The 15561-nt window shown below is 45.3% G+C and overlaps 1 protein-coding gene across 3 annotated transcripts in view; it reads left to right on the forward strand.

The window, feature by feature from the left end:
• Positions 1 to 15561, forward strand: part of ccdc57 (coiled-coil domain containing 57) — a 179256-nt gene that overhangs the window by 61998 nt on the left and 101697 nt on the right. For all 3 annotated transcript variants that reach the window (XM_085963583.1, XM_085963585.1, XM_085963584.1), the window contains exon 6: positions 467 to 541. In XM_085963583.1, the coding sequence (XP_085819709.1) occupies positions 467 to 541 (75 nt within the window). The remainder of the gene's footprint in view (positions 1 to 466; positions 542 to 15561) is intronic.

Here is a 15561-nt window from a genome sequence, read left to right on the forward strand (position 1 = left end):
TAGGAGCAGGAGTAGGCCATTCGGCCCTTCGAGCCTGCTCCGCCATTCAATATGATCATGGCTGATCCTCTATCTCAATACCATATTCCCGCTCTCTCCCCATACCCCTTGATGCCTTTTGTGTCTAGAAATCTATCGATCTCCTTCTTAAATATATTCATGATACCTTGTCAACAAATCACATTTAGTTTTTTGGGTAGAATATGAACTGATTGTTATTGCAGTAACTTTATATTCCATCATGTAGAAAAGTTAATTTTGTCCAGGATTGAAGTGATTTCAAAGAGTTGTGAGAGCTTCAGCATTAAGATCATGAAAGCTGTGATTTTAATGTGTTAATATCCTTACAAAGTGGAATAGAAGCTCCCATTTTCTTGCAACGTTTCGAGTTGGATAGATCTCTGTGACCCTGTATGAAACAGGAAGTTTTGTACATTCTGAGTTTTTCTTTATCTGTCTATATCAGGATAAAGGAACTAGAGGACAAAATCTATAGAATGGAAATTAACTTGAAAAAAGAAGAAGAAATGTTTCAACGCAAGTAAGTACATTTATTAAAATTATATATTCCTAAAGTCACACGTAGGTATGCATCATGTGAAATACAGAAACCCTTGCGTAGCAGCCGAGAAGAGATGACCTGATAAAAGATTGCACTTTTAGAAATGTCAAGTTTGTTTAGAAAACATCCTCTATTCACATAAACATTTCAAATATTCTGGTTAAAATACACTGCCTATAATTTAAAAATGTCAGCATGCGGCAGGAAACTTAGAAGGCCAGGCTGCAGTGGAAATCTAAATGATGGTGATTGGGGAGGAAGCTCAAGGTACTTATTACAAACAATTCTCAAACATTAGTTATGTTAGCCTATCCCATTTATGTAGGCTGGCAACTCCAGAAGTAGTTTTCATATTTGCAGTCACCATATTACAGTGACTTTTATTGTCACTCAATTAATTTTTCTAGTTTGTGACAATAACAATTTAAATTTCTTCAAATGTATCCATTTTAATTTTTTTCTCTGCCTGTCAATTTTGTCCTCCCCTCTTCCGTTCATAAAGATGTTGAGTACTTTCTGGGCACCATTTCATGGACAACGGGAACCCCCTAGTATCTTGCCCAAGTGTTCATTTTGAATGTGTGACCCTAGATGGTGAGTTTGAGCAGGCTGTTTGACAGTGGCATTCATCACAGCCATGCCCTATCTTCACCCAATGTCCACACATATGCAAAGGTCACTGGATAGCAATGGCAGATTTTCCTCTCGATAGCCTTGGGGTACTGAGGCCAATTGCACAACCACCCACCACCCCCCCCCACCCCGAGATGAATTAACTCAGACGTGCGATTAAACTTGGAGCCTTCCAGATCTGTATGGCTCCGCTAATTATTGCCTTTTCTAACTGAGCTATTCGGGGAGCCTCAAATATTAATATTTTGCAAACAACAAATTAGAAATACTTAATACAAAAGCAAAATACGGAGGATGCTGGAAATCTGAAATAAAAACATAAAATGCTGGAAACACTCAGCAGGTCAGGCAGCATCTGTGGAGAGAGAAACATAGTTAACATTTCAGGTCATAACAGCAGGAGTAGGCCATATGGCCCCTCGAGCCTGCTCCGCCAATCAATAAGATCATGGTTGATCATCGACCTCAACTCCACTTTCCTGCCTGATCTCCACATCCCTTGATTCCCCGAGAGTCCAAAAATCTAACTATCTCAGCCTTTAATATACTCAAAGACTCAGCATTTACAGCCCTCTACCAAGGTGAACCTCTTATACTCCAACCCCCTTGCAATAAAGGCCAAAGTGCCATTTGCCTTTCTTATTGCTTGCTGTACCTGCATGCTAGCTTTCTGTGTTTCTTGCACGAGAACACCCAAATCTCTCTGAACACCAACATTTGAAAGTTTCTCACCATTTAAAAAATATTCTGTTTTTCTATTCTTCCTACCAAAGTGAATAACCTCACTTTTCCCTACATTATACTCCATCTGCCACCTTACTGCCCACTCACTTAGTCTATCTATATCCCTTTGCAGACCCTTTGTGTTCTCCTCACAGCTTACTTTCCCACCTAGCTTTGTATCATCAGCAAACTTGGATACATTACACTCGGTCCCTTCATCTAGGTCATTAATAGAGATTGTAAATAGCTGAGGCCCCAACACTAATCCTTGCGGAACCCACTAGTTACAGCCTGCCAACCTGAAAAAGATCTGTTTATCCCTACTCTCTGTTTTCTGCCCATTAACCAAACCTCAATCCATGCTAATATATTACCCCCAACCCCAAGGGCCCTAATCTTGTGTGATAACCTTTTATATGGCACCTTATTCACTGGTTCTCCTTTATCTACCCTGCTAGTTACATCCTCAAAAAACTCTAATAAATTTGTCAAACACGATTTACTAGTTCCCTTTCATAAAGCCACATTGACTCTGCCTAATCAAGTTATGATTTTCTAAGTGCCCTGATACCACTTCCTTAACGATGGATTCCAGGATTTTCCCGACAACTGATGTCAGGCTAACTGGCCTGTAGTTCCCTGTTTTTTCTCTCTCTCCTTTCTTGAATAGCGGTGGTACATTTGCGACCTTCCAATCCGCTGGGACCATTCTAGAATCTAGGAAATTTTGGAAGATCAAAACCAATGCCTCCACTATCTCTTCAGCCACCTCTTTTAGAACCCTAGGATGTAGGCCGTCAGGTCCAGGGGATTTGTCGGCTTTTAGTCCCATTAGTTTCTCTAGTACTTTTTCTCTACTTATATTAATTACGTTAAGTTCCTCACCCTCATTAGACTCTTGGTTCCCCACCATTTTTGGTATGCTTTTTGTGTCTTCTACAGTGAAGACAGATACAAAATATTTGTCGATGACCTTTCGTCAGAACTGAAAAAAGTTAGAGATGTAACAGGTTTTAAGCAAGTGCAGAAGCAGGGAAAGGGGGGAGGGGAGGAAAGAACAAAAGGGAAGGTCTGTGATAGGGTGGAAGACAGGAGAGATTAAAAGACAAAAGGGATGATGGTGCGAGGCAAAAGGAGCTTGTAATAGGATGAGTTAGTGAACAAAAGATGGGTCTAGAAGAGGTGTAAATGGGAATAGCAGAATCCTCAGCAGCTGCCATCCGAAAAAATGGGAGCAGAGGTTATAGTCTGAAATTGTTGAACTCAATGTTGAGTCCGGAGGGCTGTAAAATGCCTAATCAAGCATGCGTTGAGATTTGTTGGAACAGTGTAGGAGGCTGAAAACACAGTGGGAGTGGAGCGGGGAATTAAAGTGACAGGCGACTGGAAGCTCGGGGTCACACTTGCAGGCTGAACAGAAGTGTTCTGCAAAGCGGTCACCCAACCTGCATTTGGTCTCCCCAGTGTAGAGGAGACTGCATCGTGAGCAGCGAATTCAGTATACTAGATTGAAGTACAAGCAAATCGCTGTTTCACCTGGACGGAGTGTTTGGAGCCCTGGACGGTTGTTATCTAATGCTTAGCAGTGTGTTAGTGATCTAACAAATTATGCCATGTGAATTCATACCTCAGCCAAGTTATTGCTAAGGTGACAAGAAAAAGCTAGGTACTCTGCAGAGGGAGGGAAGTAAAATCTGAAGGTTTTATATGGAACTATTTTATGCAGCTCTTAGTAGTTAACGCAAATCCTGCATTGGCAGAGGTTAGCAAGCAGACTGTATTTTCTCCTCTCAGCTAGTTAATACTCCTTGCATGTAGAGAACCTAAAGAGTGAACAACATTTTAAAAATACTTAATGCCACCATGGGCAGGACCGGGACCGATGTCCTAGGGGGAGTGTTTGCTCGTGCTCTGGGGGAGGGTTTAAACTAAAATGGCAGGGGATTGGGAACCTGAGGGAGACAGGAAAGGGAAACAAGGATAGAAGCAAAAGACAGGAAGGAGAAAAGCAAAAGTGGCAGTCACAGAAATCAAGGGTTTAAATCAAACATGGCCACAGTAAATAATAATTCTAAAAGGTCTAAGAGTGTTAAAAAAACAAGCCTGAAGGCTTTGTGTCTTAATGTGAGGAGCATTCGTAATAAGGTGGATGAATTAGCTGCGCAAATAGAGGTAAACGTATGTGATATGACTGGGATTACGGAAACATGGCTCCAGGGTGACCAAGGCTGGCAACTCAACATCCAGGGGTATTCAATATTCAGGAAAGACAGGCAAAAAGGAAAAGGAGGTGGGGTAGCATTGTTGGTTAAAGAGGGGATTAACACAATTGTAAGGAAGGATATTAGCTCTGATGATGTGGAATCTGTATGGGTAGAACTGAGAAATACCAAGGGGCAGAAAACATTAGTGGGTATACAGACCCCCAAACTGTAATGCGGAGGTTGGGGATGGCATTAAACGGGAAATTAGAGACGTGTGCAATAAGGGCACAGCAGTTATCATGGGTGACTTTAATCTACATAAAGATTGGGCTAACCAAATTAGTAACAATACTGTGGAGGAGGAATTCCTGGAGTGTATACAGGATGGTTTCCTGGACCAATATGTCGAGGAACCAACTAGAGATCCGGCCATCTTAGACTGGGTATTATGTAATGAGAAAGGATTAATTAGCAATCTTGTTGTGCGAGGCCCCTTGGGGTGGAGTGATCATAATATGATAGAATTCTTCATTAAGATGGAGAGTGAAGTAGTTGACTCAGAGACTAGGGACCTGAATTTAAATAAAGGAAACTACGATGGTATGAGGTGCAAGTTGGGTAGGATTGATTGGGGAATGTTACTCAAAGGGTTGACGGTGGATAGGCAATGGCAAACATTCAAAGACCGAATGGATAAACTACAGAATTTGTTCATCCCTGTTTGGCATAAAAATAAAACGAAAAAGGTGACTCAACCGTGGCTAACAAGGGAAATTAGGGATAGCATAAGATCCAAGGAGAGGACATATAAATTGGCCAGAAAAAGCAGTAAACCTGAGGATTGGGAGCAGTTTAGGATTCAGCAAAGGAGGACAAAGGGATTAATTAAGAGGGGGAAAATAGAGTATGAGAGTAAGCTTGCAAGGAACATAAAAACTGACTGTAAAAGCTTTTATAGATATATGTGAAGAGAAAAAGATTGGTGAAGTCAAGCGTAGGTCCCTTGCAGTTAGAATCAGGGGAATTTATAATGGGGAACAAAGAAATGGCGGACCAATTAAATACATACTTTGGTTCTGTCTTCACAAAGGAGGACACAAATAACCTCCCAGAGATGTCGGGGAACATAGGGTCTAATGAGATGGGGGAACTGAATGAAATCAGTATTTGTAGGGAAATGGTGTTAGAGAAATTGACAGGATTGAAGGCCGATAAATACCATGGGCCTGATAATCTACATCCTAGGGTACTTAAGGAAGTGGCCCTAGAAATAGTAGATGCATTGCTGGTCATCTTCCAAAATTCTATAGATTCTGGAACAGTTCCCATGGTTTGGAGGGTACCTAATGTTACCCCACTGTTCAAAAAAGGTGGTAGAGAGAAAACTGGGAATTATAGACCTGTAAGCCTGACGTTGGTAGTGGGGAAAATGCTAGAGTCCATTATAAAAGATGTAATAACAGAGCACTTGGAAAAAAGTGACAGGATCGGACAAAGTCAACATGGATTTACAAAAGGTAAATCATGCTTGACTAATCTACTGGAATTTTTTGAGGATGTAACTGGTAGAATAGATGAGGGAGAACCAGTGGATGTGATACATTTGGACATTCAGAAGGCTTTCGATAAGGTCCCGCATAAGAGATTAGCGTGTAAAGTTAAGGCACATGGGATTGGGGGCAAGGTACTGACTTGGATAGAGAACTGGTTGGCAGACAGGAAGCAAAGAGTTGGAATAAATGGGTCTTTTTCCCGAGTGGCAGGCAGTGACTAGTGGGGTACCGCAGGGATCGGTGCTAGGACCCCAGCTATTCACAATATATATTAATGATCTAGACGAGGGAACTAGATGTAATATCTCCAAGTTTGCAGACGACACAAAGCTGGGTGGGCATGTGTGCTGTGAGGAGGATGCCAAGAAACTTCAGTATGATTTGGACAGGTTGGGTGATTGGGCAGATGCATGGCAGATGCAGTATAATGTGGATAAATGTGAGGTTATCCACATTGGTGGCAAAAACAGGAAGGCAGATTATTATCTGAACGGCAATAGATTGGGAGAAGGGGAAGTGCAACGAGACCTGGGTGTCCTTGTGCACCAGTCGCTGAAGGTAAGCATGCAGGTGCAGCAGGCGATTTAAGAAGGCAAATGGTATGTTGGCCTTCGTAGTGAGAGGGTTTGAGTACAGGAACAAGGATGTCTTGCTGCAGTTGTACAGGGCCCTGGTGAGACCGTACCTTGAGTATTGTGTGCAGTTTTGGTCGCCTTATCTGAGGAAGGATGTTCTTGCCATGGAGGGAGTGCAGCGAAGATTCACCAGACTGATACCTGGGATGGCAGGAATGACGTATGAGGAGAGATTGGGTCAATTGGGCTTATACTCACTGGAGTTTAGAAGAATGAGAGGGGATCTCATTGAAACTTATAAAATTCTAACAGGACTAGACAGACTAGATGCAGGAAGGATGTTCCCGATGGCGGGGAGTCCAGAACCAGGGGTCACAGTCTAAGGATAAGGGATAAGCCATTTAGGACAGAGATGAGTAGGAATTTCTTCACCCAGAGAGTGGTGAACCTGTGGAATTCTCTACCACAGAAGGCAGTTGAGGCCAATTCATTAAATATATTCAAGAAGGAGTTAGATATATTTCTTGAGGCTAAAGGGATCAAGGGATATGGGGAGAAGGCAGGGCAGGGTACTGAGTTTGGATGATCAGCCATGATCTCATTGGCGGAGTAGGCTCGAGGGGCTGAATGGCCTACTGCTGCTCCTAGCTTCTATGTTTCTATGAAGTCATCGACAGGATTGTAACTCAAGTTATCAGCTGACCCTGCTTTCCAGGAGTTTGAATGGAATGAGAAAAAATGGAATGGAGAAAAAAAGAAAAATAAATCCACTACTTTTGAACTGGATTCAGATTGTGTGACTGCAATGATAACCTTGTTTTTGAGGCCTTAAAAAAAAAACTAGGTCAGGTTCTCAGTAATCCACTTTAATATAGTATTATGCAAGCAGTAATTAGTTTAGTAGCTTACAGATTTGACACAGATTATGGTGCTGTCTTTATCATTTCAAGACTATGCAGTAAGCATTTTATCAAAATAGGACAATACTTTTATTAAAAAATGTGTTTAATAAGACAGTAGTTTTATTTTAAAAAATTGATTTTGTGATAGTAAAACTATTTTTCACAAAAACTGAAATCACAAGAGATAAATATACCACATATGACAGTTGGATAAATGCTGTAGTCGTTAGCTGTCCTACCCAAACTCTTCAAATACGTTGTGTGTTGAGCAAAGAATTGGTGGGCTCCCTGGGATTCAGTGAGCTTATCTAGTGAGTAGCTCAACCATACAAACCAGAAAGGCTCTAGGTTCAGTCAGTCTTGTGCTCAGTTAGTTCGTCTCAGCTGGAGTAGCAATAACAATAAACACAGTTGGCTTCAGTCCCCTCGAGCTAAGGAGGGGAAGGTCAGTCAGGGTTTCGCTGTTGATTGCTATCCAGCATCCATGCTGGAAGTGCTCATACATGGATGTTCAGTGAGGTACCAGAGGTGACCAGCACCTGTGGAACCATATTGCAGCAAGGAAGTTAGCACCTTCAGCAGAAGAGGTAAGGGGAGAAAACATTAAAGATCACTAAGAACTGTCATATTGTAGGAATTGACGAATTCCTAACCAATAACTGAGGTCGACTCAGGAGATCAATCAAACAGGTCTTTAATGTAAGACTAAACAAGTTCAAACAGTTTGTTGAGATCGATACAGGAGAACCACGAAAACAGGTCTTAACAAGATGGAGATTCCACGAGGACTCCCCGGACAGTTACGTGGTTTGCGACGTGACGTCATCGCGTTTGCCTGCGTTTTCCCGCGCTCTTAAAGGGGCCACGCCCCGTACATACAAACACTATATACAAAACACAGTAATGTCTAACACAATGGTACCAGCTTAGGCTGGTGTTAGAACATCATTAAAGGGAATTATATACAGTTGCCCAGAGTCATTTAGTGGCTCCGCCACATGCGCCCCCCCAGAATTCGCTTTAACGGACAAAGTCAAACGGTGAGGGGGTCTGATGAGCCTGTCAGAACAACTCCTGTACTCCTGAGGCGGAGGCTGTTGGGCAGCTGACGGTCTGGCGGGCGGTTGCACTTGGTCTGCTGTAATGGCGATGGGTGGCCGACCTCGTCTCGGAGGTTGTGCTGTCTCGACGGGGCGGTCGAGGTCCAGATGTGCTGGCTTTAAGCAATCGACCGAAATGTGGTCCGGTTTACCACCGACATCTACAGTACCGTGAAGGTTTTGTCCCCTGCCTCCAACACGCGGAAGGGACCAGTATATGGGGCCTTGAGTGGATCCCTATGAGCATCATGGCGAATAAAGACGTACTCAGCCTTGTGAAGCTCCGGGGGAATGTGCGAACTCTGCAGCCCGTGGTGCGAAGTGGGCACCGGTGCGAAGCATCTGGCCGCCTCCTGGTGACCACTAAGCTGGTCAGACGCGGACCATGGCTTCGTCGAAGCTGGCAGGAAATCCCCCGGGGCTCGCAGCGGCTGACCGTACAACAACTCCGCTGATGAAGAGCGAAGGTCTTCTTTGGGGGCCGTGCGAAGGCCCAACAGGACCCACGGTAGCTTGCCTGCCCATCCAGTGTCCTGGAGGCTGGCCCTCAGGGCGGCTTTCAGTGATCGGTGGAAACGTTCACAGAGGCCATTCGCCTGTGGGTGGTAGGCTGTGGTGCGATGTAATTTGACACCGAGTCCTTGGGCCACTGCATTCCAGAGTTCGGAGGAAAACTGCAGTCCTCTTCGGAAGAAATATCTGCGGGCACTCCGAACCGGGCGACCCAGGTGGAAATGAACGCCCTGGCCACGTCCACCGAAGTAGTGGATGACAGGGGAACCGCCTCCGGCCATCTGGTGGTGCGGTCAACCATGGTCAGGATGTGTGAAAAACCATGGGAGGGTGGGAGTGGTCCTACCAGGTCCACATTGACATGGTCAAAACATCGCTCCGGAACTGTGAAGGTGGCCAACGGAGCTTTGACGTGGCGCTGTACTTTGGCCTTTTGGCAGACCACGCAGGTGTTGACCCAGTCGCGGACATCCTTGTGCATGCCATGCCATACGAATTTCGCTGACATCAGCTTCTGAGAGGCCTTCATTCCTGGGTGTGACAACCCATGTATGGCGTCGAACACTTTATGGCGCCAGACAACCGGCACGACCGGGCGAGGGTCCTGTACGGAGACGTCACACAACAGCGTGGTACCTGCCGAATGGAACTTGACGTCGGCCAACCGGAGGCCAGTGACGGTCGTTCTGCAGGCTTGGACTTCTGGGTCTGAGGCTTGGTCCGCTGCCATAAGGGCATAATCGATGCCCAAATGAACCGTATTGACGGTTGCGCGGGAGAGGCAGTCTGCCACCAGGTTGTCCTTACCGGCCACGTGCTGTATATCCGTGGTGAATTCGGATATGTAGGTCAGTTGATGTTGCTGTCGGGATGACCACGGTTCGGCGGTCTTGGCCATGGCAAAAGTTAGTGGCTTATGGTCCACAAAGGCGGTGATAGGACGTCCTTCCAGGAGGAAGCGAAACTGGCGGATGGCCAGAAAAAGGGCGAGCAACTCCCGGTCAAACGTGCTATACGCTCTCTCGTTCCGCTGTAGTTGACGGCTGAAGAATGCCAACGGCTGCCACGTCCCGTTCACCCACTGCTCTTGCACGGCGCCGATGGCGTAGTCTGATGCGTCGGTGGTGAGGGCGATGGTGGCTCCTGGCAGCGGGTGCGCCAGCATGGTTGCGTTGGCTAATGCGCTTTTGGTGTCATCGAGCGCTCGGGCCATGTCGTCCGTCCAGTCTACCGGGTTCTTGCCAGTCTTGCCCTTGAGGGCCTCGTACAGGGGCTGCATGAGTAGTGCTGCCTTAGGCACGAAACGGTGGTAAAAGTTTATCATGCCTAGGAATTCCTGCAGGGCCTTAATGCTTTACGGGCGTGGGAAGGATATCACCGCCTCTACCTTCGCTTGTAAAGGAACCGCTCCCTCTGCGGCGATGCGATGTCCCAGGAAATCAATTTGGCACAGGCCAAACTGACACTTGGCCGGGTTGATAATCAGGCCATGTTGGCTGAGGCGTCGAAAAAGGGTGCGAAGGTGACAGATATGTTCTTCTTTAGTGGGACTGGCAATTAGGATATTGTCCAGGTAGACGAAGAGGAATTTGAAGTCCCGCAGCACGGAGTCCATCAGGCATTGGAAAGTCTGGGCGGCGTTCTTTAACCCAAATGGCATTCGCAGAAACTCGAAGAGGCTGAATGGGGTGATGACTGCAGTCTTCTGGACGTCCTGTGGGTGCACTGGGACCTGGTGGTAGCCCCATACGAGGTTGACTTTCGAGAAGACGGTGCTCCCTGCCAAATGGGCAGAGAAATCCTGGATGTGGGGGATCGGGTACAGATCAGGAGTGGTGGCGTCGATAGTCGCCGCATGGTCGCCTTCCGCCGCTAGGCTTCGGGACGATATGGAGGGGTGAAGACCAGGGACTATTCGACCGGCGAATAATCCCTAACCGTTCCATGGTCGCGAACTCCGCCTTTGCGACCGCCAGCTTGCCAGGTTCCAGGTGCCGGGCCTGCGCATAGACCGGGGGGCCGTTGGTGGTGATGTGGTGTTCCACACCATGTTTCGTGGCTGTGGAGGAGAACGTGGGTCTTGTGAGGTCGGGAAATTCGGCGAGCAGATGAGCAAACTCGTCAGGAGTCGGGAAAGCACAGGCAATGGTGCGCGACGTAGTGTTACTGCGGTAACAAGGGATAGAATTGAAAGTTGCCACGTTGATCAACCGCCGGTTCTTCACGTCGACTAGGAGGCTGTTGGCGCACAGGAAATCCGCGCCGAGAATGGGTTGAGAAACCTTGGCCGTCACAAACTCCCAGTGAAAACGTTGCCCCCCGAAGCACACCTCCACTCGCCATCTGCCGAAGGTCCGAATTACTCCGCCATTGGCCACTTCAAGAGCGAGGCCGTGATTCCCTGCCTGCACATCGAGGGCGGACAAGGGTAAAATGCTGCACTGTGCTCCGGTGTCGCACAGAAAACGATGACCAGAGAGCATATCGGTGATGAAAAACAACTTGCCCACGTTGCCGATCGCCATGGCGGCCGTGGGGCGCCCGTTAGGCCCGTTCCTCAGTAGTCGCAGTTGTTTTTTTTGTGGGGAAAGCTGCAGGGAGGGTGGCAACGTTGCGCCTTCGCGCCGAACTGCGCGTGGTAGAAACACAGCCCAGCAGGCTGACGAGCTGGGGCAGCGTCTGTGGGGGATGGGCGCCTCGTGGCGGTGCAGTACTGCTGCATTACCGCGAAAATTTTGTCCGCGAGTGCCGCGCAGTCTTCCACCTCGGATCTGGCCAGGGCAGCTTGCACTTGCTCAGGCAGCTGGCTGAGGAATAGTTCACGGAATAGGAAGCATTCCGGTTCTGAGCCCAGGAGTGTGAGCATTTGGCTGATCAACTCCGAAGGCTTGGAGTCCCCGAGCCCGGGCATAGCGAGCAATCGACGGGCGCACTCCGATTTAGTGAGCCCGAAAACTTGCAGCAACCGCGCCTTGAGGGTTTCATACTTGCGCTCCGTTGGAGGGTTCTCGAGGAGGCTGACGATCCGCGAGGCGGTAGAGCTGTCGAGTGCGGAGACCACATAGAGATATTTGGTCTGATCCGCAACAATGTCCCTCAGAGCGAGGACTCCCCGGGCAGTCACGTGGTTTGCGATGTGATGTCATCATGTTTGTCTGCGTTTTCCCGCGCTCTTAAAGGGGCCACGCCCCGTACATACAAACACTATATACAAAACACAGTAATGTCTAACACAATGGTACAGGCTTAGGCTGGTGTTAGAACATCGTTAAAGGGAATTATATACAGTTGCCCAGAGTCATTTAGTGGCTCCACCACAATATGTTATTTATATTACCAACATGAACAAAATTAACAAGAAAATAAAAGCCAAATCCATGCCTCTTGAGTCAGAAGGTCATGGAGACTTGAACACATTATCTAGGTTAATACTTCAGTGCAGTACTGAGGGAGTGCTGCACTGTTGGAGGTTGATGCGCTATCAATTACTCATAAAAGACTGAGAGTTAAAAGAGTAACTAAAGGCTTTTATTAACAAAAGAATGAAGGTCTGCCTCGAGTGGTCGACCGGTCCAGAATACAAAGGGCTGGGGAGCAGTCACCTTTATACTAGGACTTGTAGGAGGAGTCAGCCGAGGCATGTCCAGGCATGTACACAGTGGAATACAAACAGTGGTTTACCACAGAGGTGCCATCTTAAGTTGAGATATTAAAATGAGACCCCTCTAGGGTGGACAATAAAGATATTATGGCACTTATCCTGGTATCCTGGCCATCATTTATCTTTCAACGAACGTTGCTAAACAAAATTATCTGGTCATTTACCTGTGCACAGTTTGGCTACCGTGTTTCCCTACATTACAACAGAGACTGCACTTCAAAAGTACTTCATTGTCTGTAAAGTACTTTGGGATGTCCTGAGGTCGTGAAAGGACCTGGACTCTGATGGTGTGGTGTTTTGATGCTCTGAGTGAGCTGCATTACAGAATGGTAGAATGTGAAGTCAGTAATTTAATTCACATTGTGGGAGATGCCAATTTTCAGATGGAATGTTAGATTGTGGCTCCATCAGGCCAACTTTAAAAAAGATCACATGTCATATTGCCAAAGGGAGGCGAAAATCTGAGCTCTCTGCCTTCCAAGAGAGTTGGGAGGCAGAAGAGAATGAATAAGTAAATGATCATGTCTTACTACTGTGTATTTTTGCAGTTTGCTCGTTAGTGCTATTAACAGAGGCTGTGGAAGCAAGTTGTCTGCTCTCTCCTTTGGCCAGGAAATGGTAATTAAGTTTAAAATGGGGGAAGGAAGCAGCAATTTTTTTTTAAATTATGTAAAATTATAGTGTAGTAGCAATATGAATAGTTACTTGTCTGATCTCACAACTGACACATGCACCAGTGTTGTCATTCAGTTACCAGTGTGTCAGCCAGTGGCTCAGTTGGTAACACCCTCGCCTCTGAGTCAGAAGATTGTGGGTTCAAGTCCCACTTGAGCACAAAAATCTAGGCTGACACTCTAGTGCAGTACTGAGGGAGTGCTGTCTTTCGGAAGAGACGTTAAACCGAGGCCCCATCTACTCTCTCAGGTGGACGTAAAAGATCCCATGGCACTATTTTGAAGACGAGCAGGGAAGTTATCCCCGGTGTCCTGGCCAATATTTATCCTTCAATCAACATAACAAATACAGATTATCTGGTCATTATCACGTTGCTGTTTGTGGGAGCTTGCTGAGCACAAATTGGCTACCGTGTTTCTGACATTACAACAGTGACTACACTTCAAAAAGTACTTCATCATTGGCTGTAAAGTGCTTTGGGACATCCGTTGGTCGTGAAAGGCACTATATAAATGCAAGTCTTTTCTTTTTTACCTACCTTTCAACCTTGCTAATTGTTCTGAACTTAACTCTGCACTGGCTTGAAGCTTTTCCAAAATGATCAAAATGGCAGCTGGCACAGCTGGTAGCACTGTCACCTCTGAGTCAGAAGGTCATAAATTCAAGCAGCACTTTGAGCACATATTCTAAGCTGACATGCAGACTGAGTGTTGCATTGTGGGAGGTGCCATTTTTCAGATGGAATGTTAGATTGTGGCTCCATCAAGTCGACTTTAAAAAAGATCACTTGTTCTCATAATGTCCTGACCAACATTCACCCCTCAACTAATATCGCCAACAACAGATTAGCTTGTCATTGATCTCATTGCTGTTAGTGGGATGTTGTTGTACATAAAACGAGGGCGAGGTTTATCTATCTAGCAACAGTCAATGTAATTGTATGCAAAGCTCTTGTGGACATTTCTGAGATATGTTTATCTACTGTCTGGGCTTTTAACTACAAGTCCTTCTTTCACTCTGATCTGGTCTTCGTTGCAAGGTATTGCTTTCCTAAATAAGTTATACACCATTTGCTAAACACTTTTTTGGAAAGTTCATTTTGATCAGATTTTAATATCATGCAGTGATCTGGAGAAGCATGTTGAAAATATTATCAAAGGTGGTAGTTTCAGAATTCCAACATCTGCACTATTCTGCTTTTTACCTGCATTTTTAGGTCATTTTTATTCATGTTACAGTTACGTTGCAATAAACAAACACTGAGCAGGAGAGGTAGTACTGTAATGGCTTGAAAACCCATGATTTCTCTTCAGATTAGCCTTCATACCTGATCACAATTGGAAATCACAACTCTGTCTCTCAGCCACATGTATTAACATTTCAAATAAACTGTTCTAACAATCAAGGTAACTTTTAGCTGATTGGTCTCTGAAGATAGGCATTTGCTTCTTTCCCACAGACACACTGCTAGGATTTTCTGTTTCAGTGCTCCTGGCAGATGCCAGGAGTGCATATCAAGATATTCTGCACTATACAATCAAAAAATCACAGCCTGAGTTGTGGAATTTCCCATATGTGCTCCCGATCTATCAGGAATGTGGGAACAGCATATCCTAGCCCATTGTCTGCTGTTTTCCATTGCAATGTTGCAAGGAGGCACTTGGACTCTACTTTGACGGTGTCACAAACTTAAATTGATTTATATAATATGTCTCATAGGATAAAAACTCTATTACCATCACAGATGGTTCCAGTAAGTTTATTTAGTTTGCCTTGATAACCTCTGATTCAATTTTTGTTGCTTGTCCTCTGGGGCATTCAAAAATATAATTTTATTTTCCAATGTTAGCAGCTGACACATTGATTCAGTGTAGCTATTGCTGGAAGTATGTGGAAGCCTATTGAGCCTAATTAAGAAAAGTACAAGAGGCGCATACATGACCATATATTCCAGACTTCAAATTCTCTATTCACAGTCAATAATTAGTGGTCTCGGTTACATTAAGTAAACAAAGCTTTGAAAAAAGAACTACAATTCCTTGCCTGTTTAAAGGTACAAAATACTATGTTCTTAACAAAATGTAATACCTTTTAGGGAGTGAATCAATCTTGCAGTCTTGTCTACAATTATTGACTAAGCAACCTATTCCATTGGAGTGCAGCCAAAAACCCCAAACTTAAGAAAATGTTAAACTAACTTGCATCTTTCCTATTTCACCAAACATCTCTGCAACCTGACTTATTAATAGTCCTCTAGATGCACATTTTTTTCCTCCTTCGGCAGAGATCAGATGCATTCTTCGCAGGCACTGTCCTGCTTTGAACCCAGACACCCTCCTACTTTTAAACTTAATGATAACATTTATTTATGAATAGTCTGAATAGTCCTGTATCTCTGTCAGTGAGATTTATAGTGCACGTGCCATTGCAGTAGCAGGACGAAGCTACAGAGACATTGTG

This window comes from Somniosus microcephalus, chromosome 21, assembly GCF_052327205.1.
Source record: "Somniosus microcephalus isolate GS21.2 chromosome 21, FLI_Smic_1.0, whole genome shotgun sequence".
Taxonomy (NCBI): domain Eukaryota; kingdom Metazoa; phylum Chordata; class Chondrichthyes; order Squaliformes; family Somniosidae; genus Somniosus; species Somniosus microcephalus.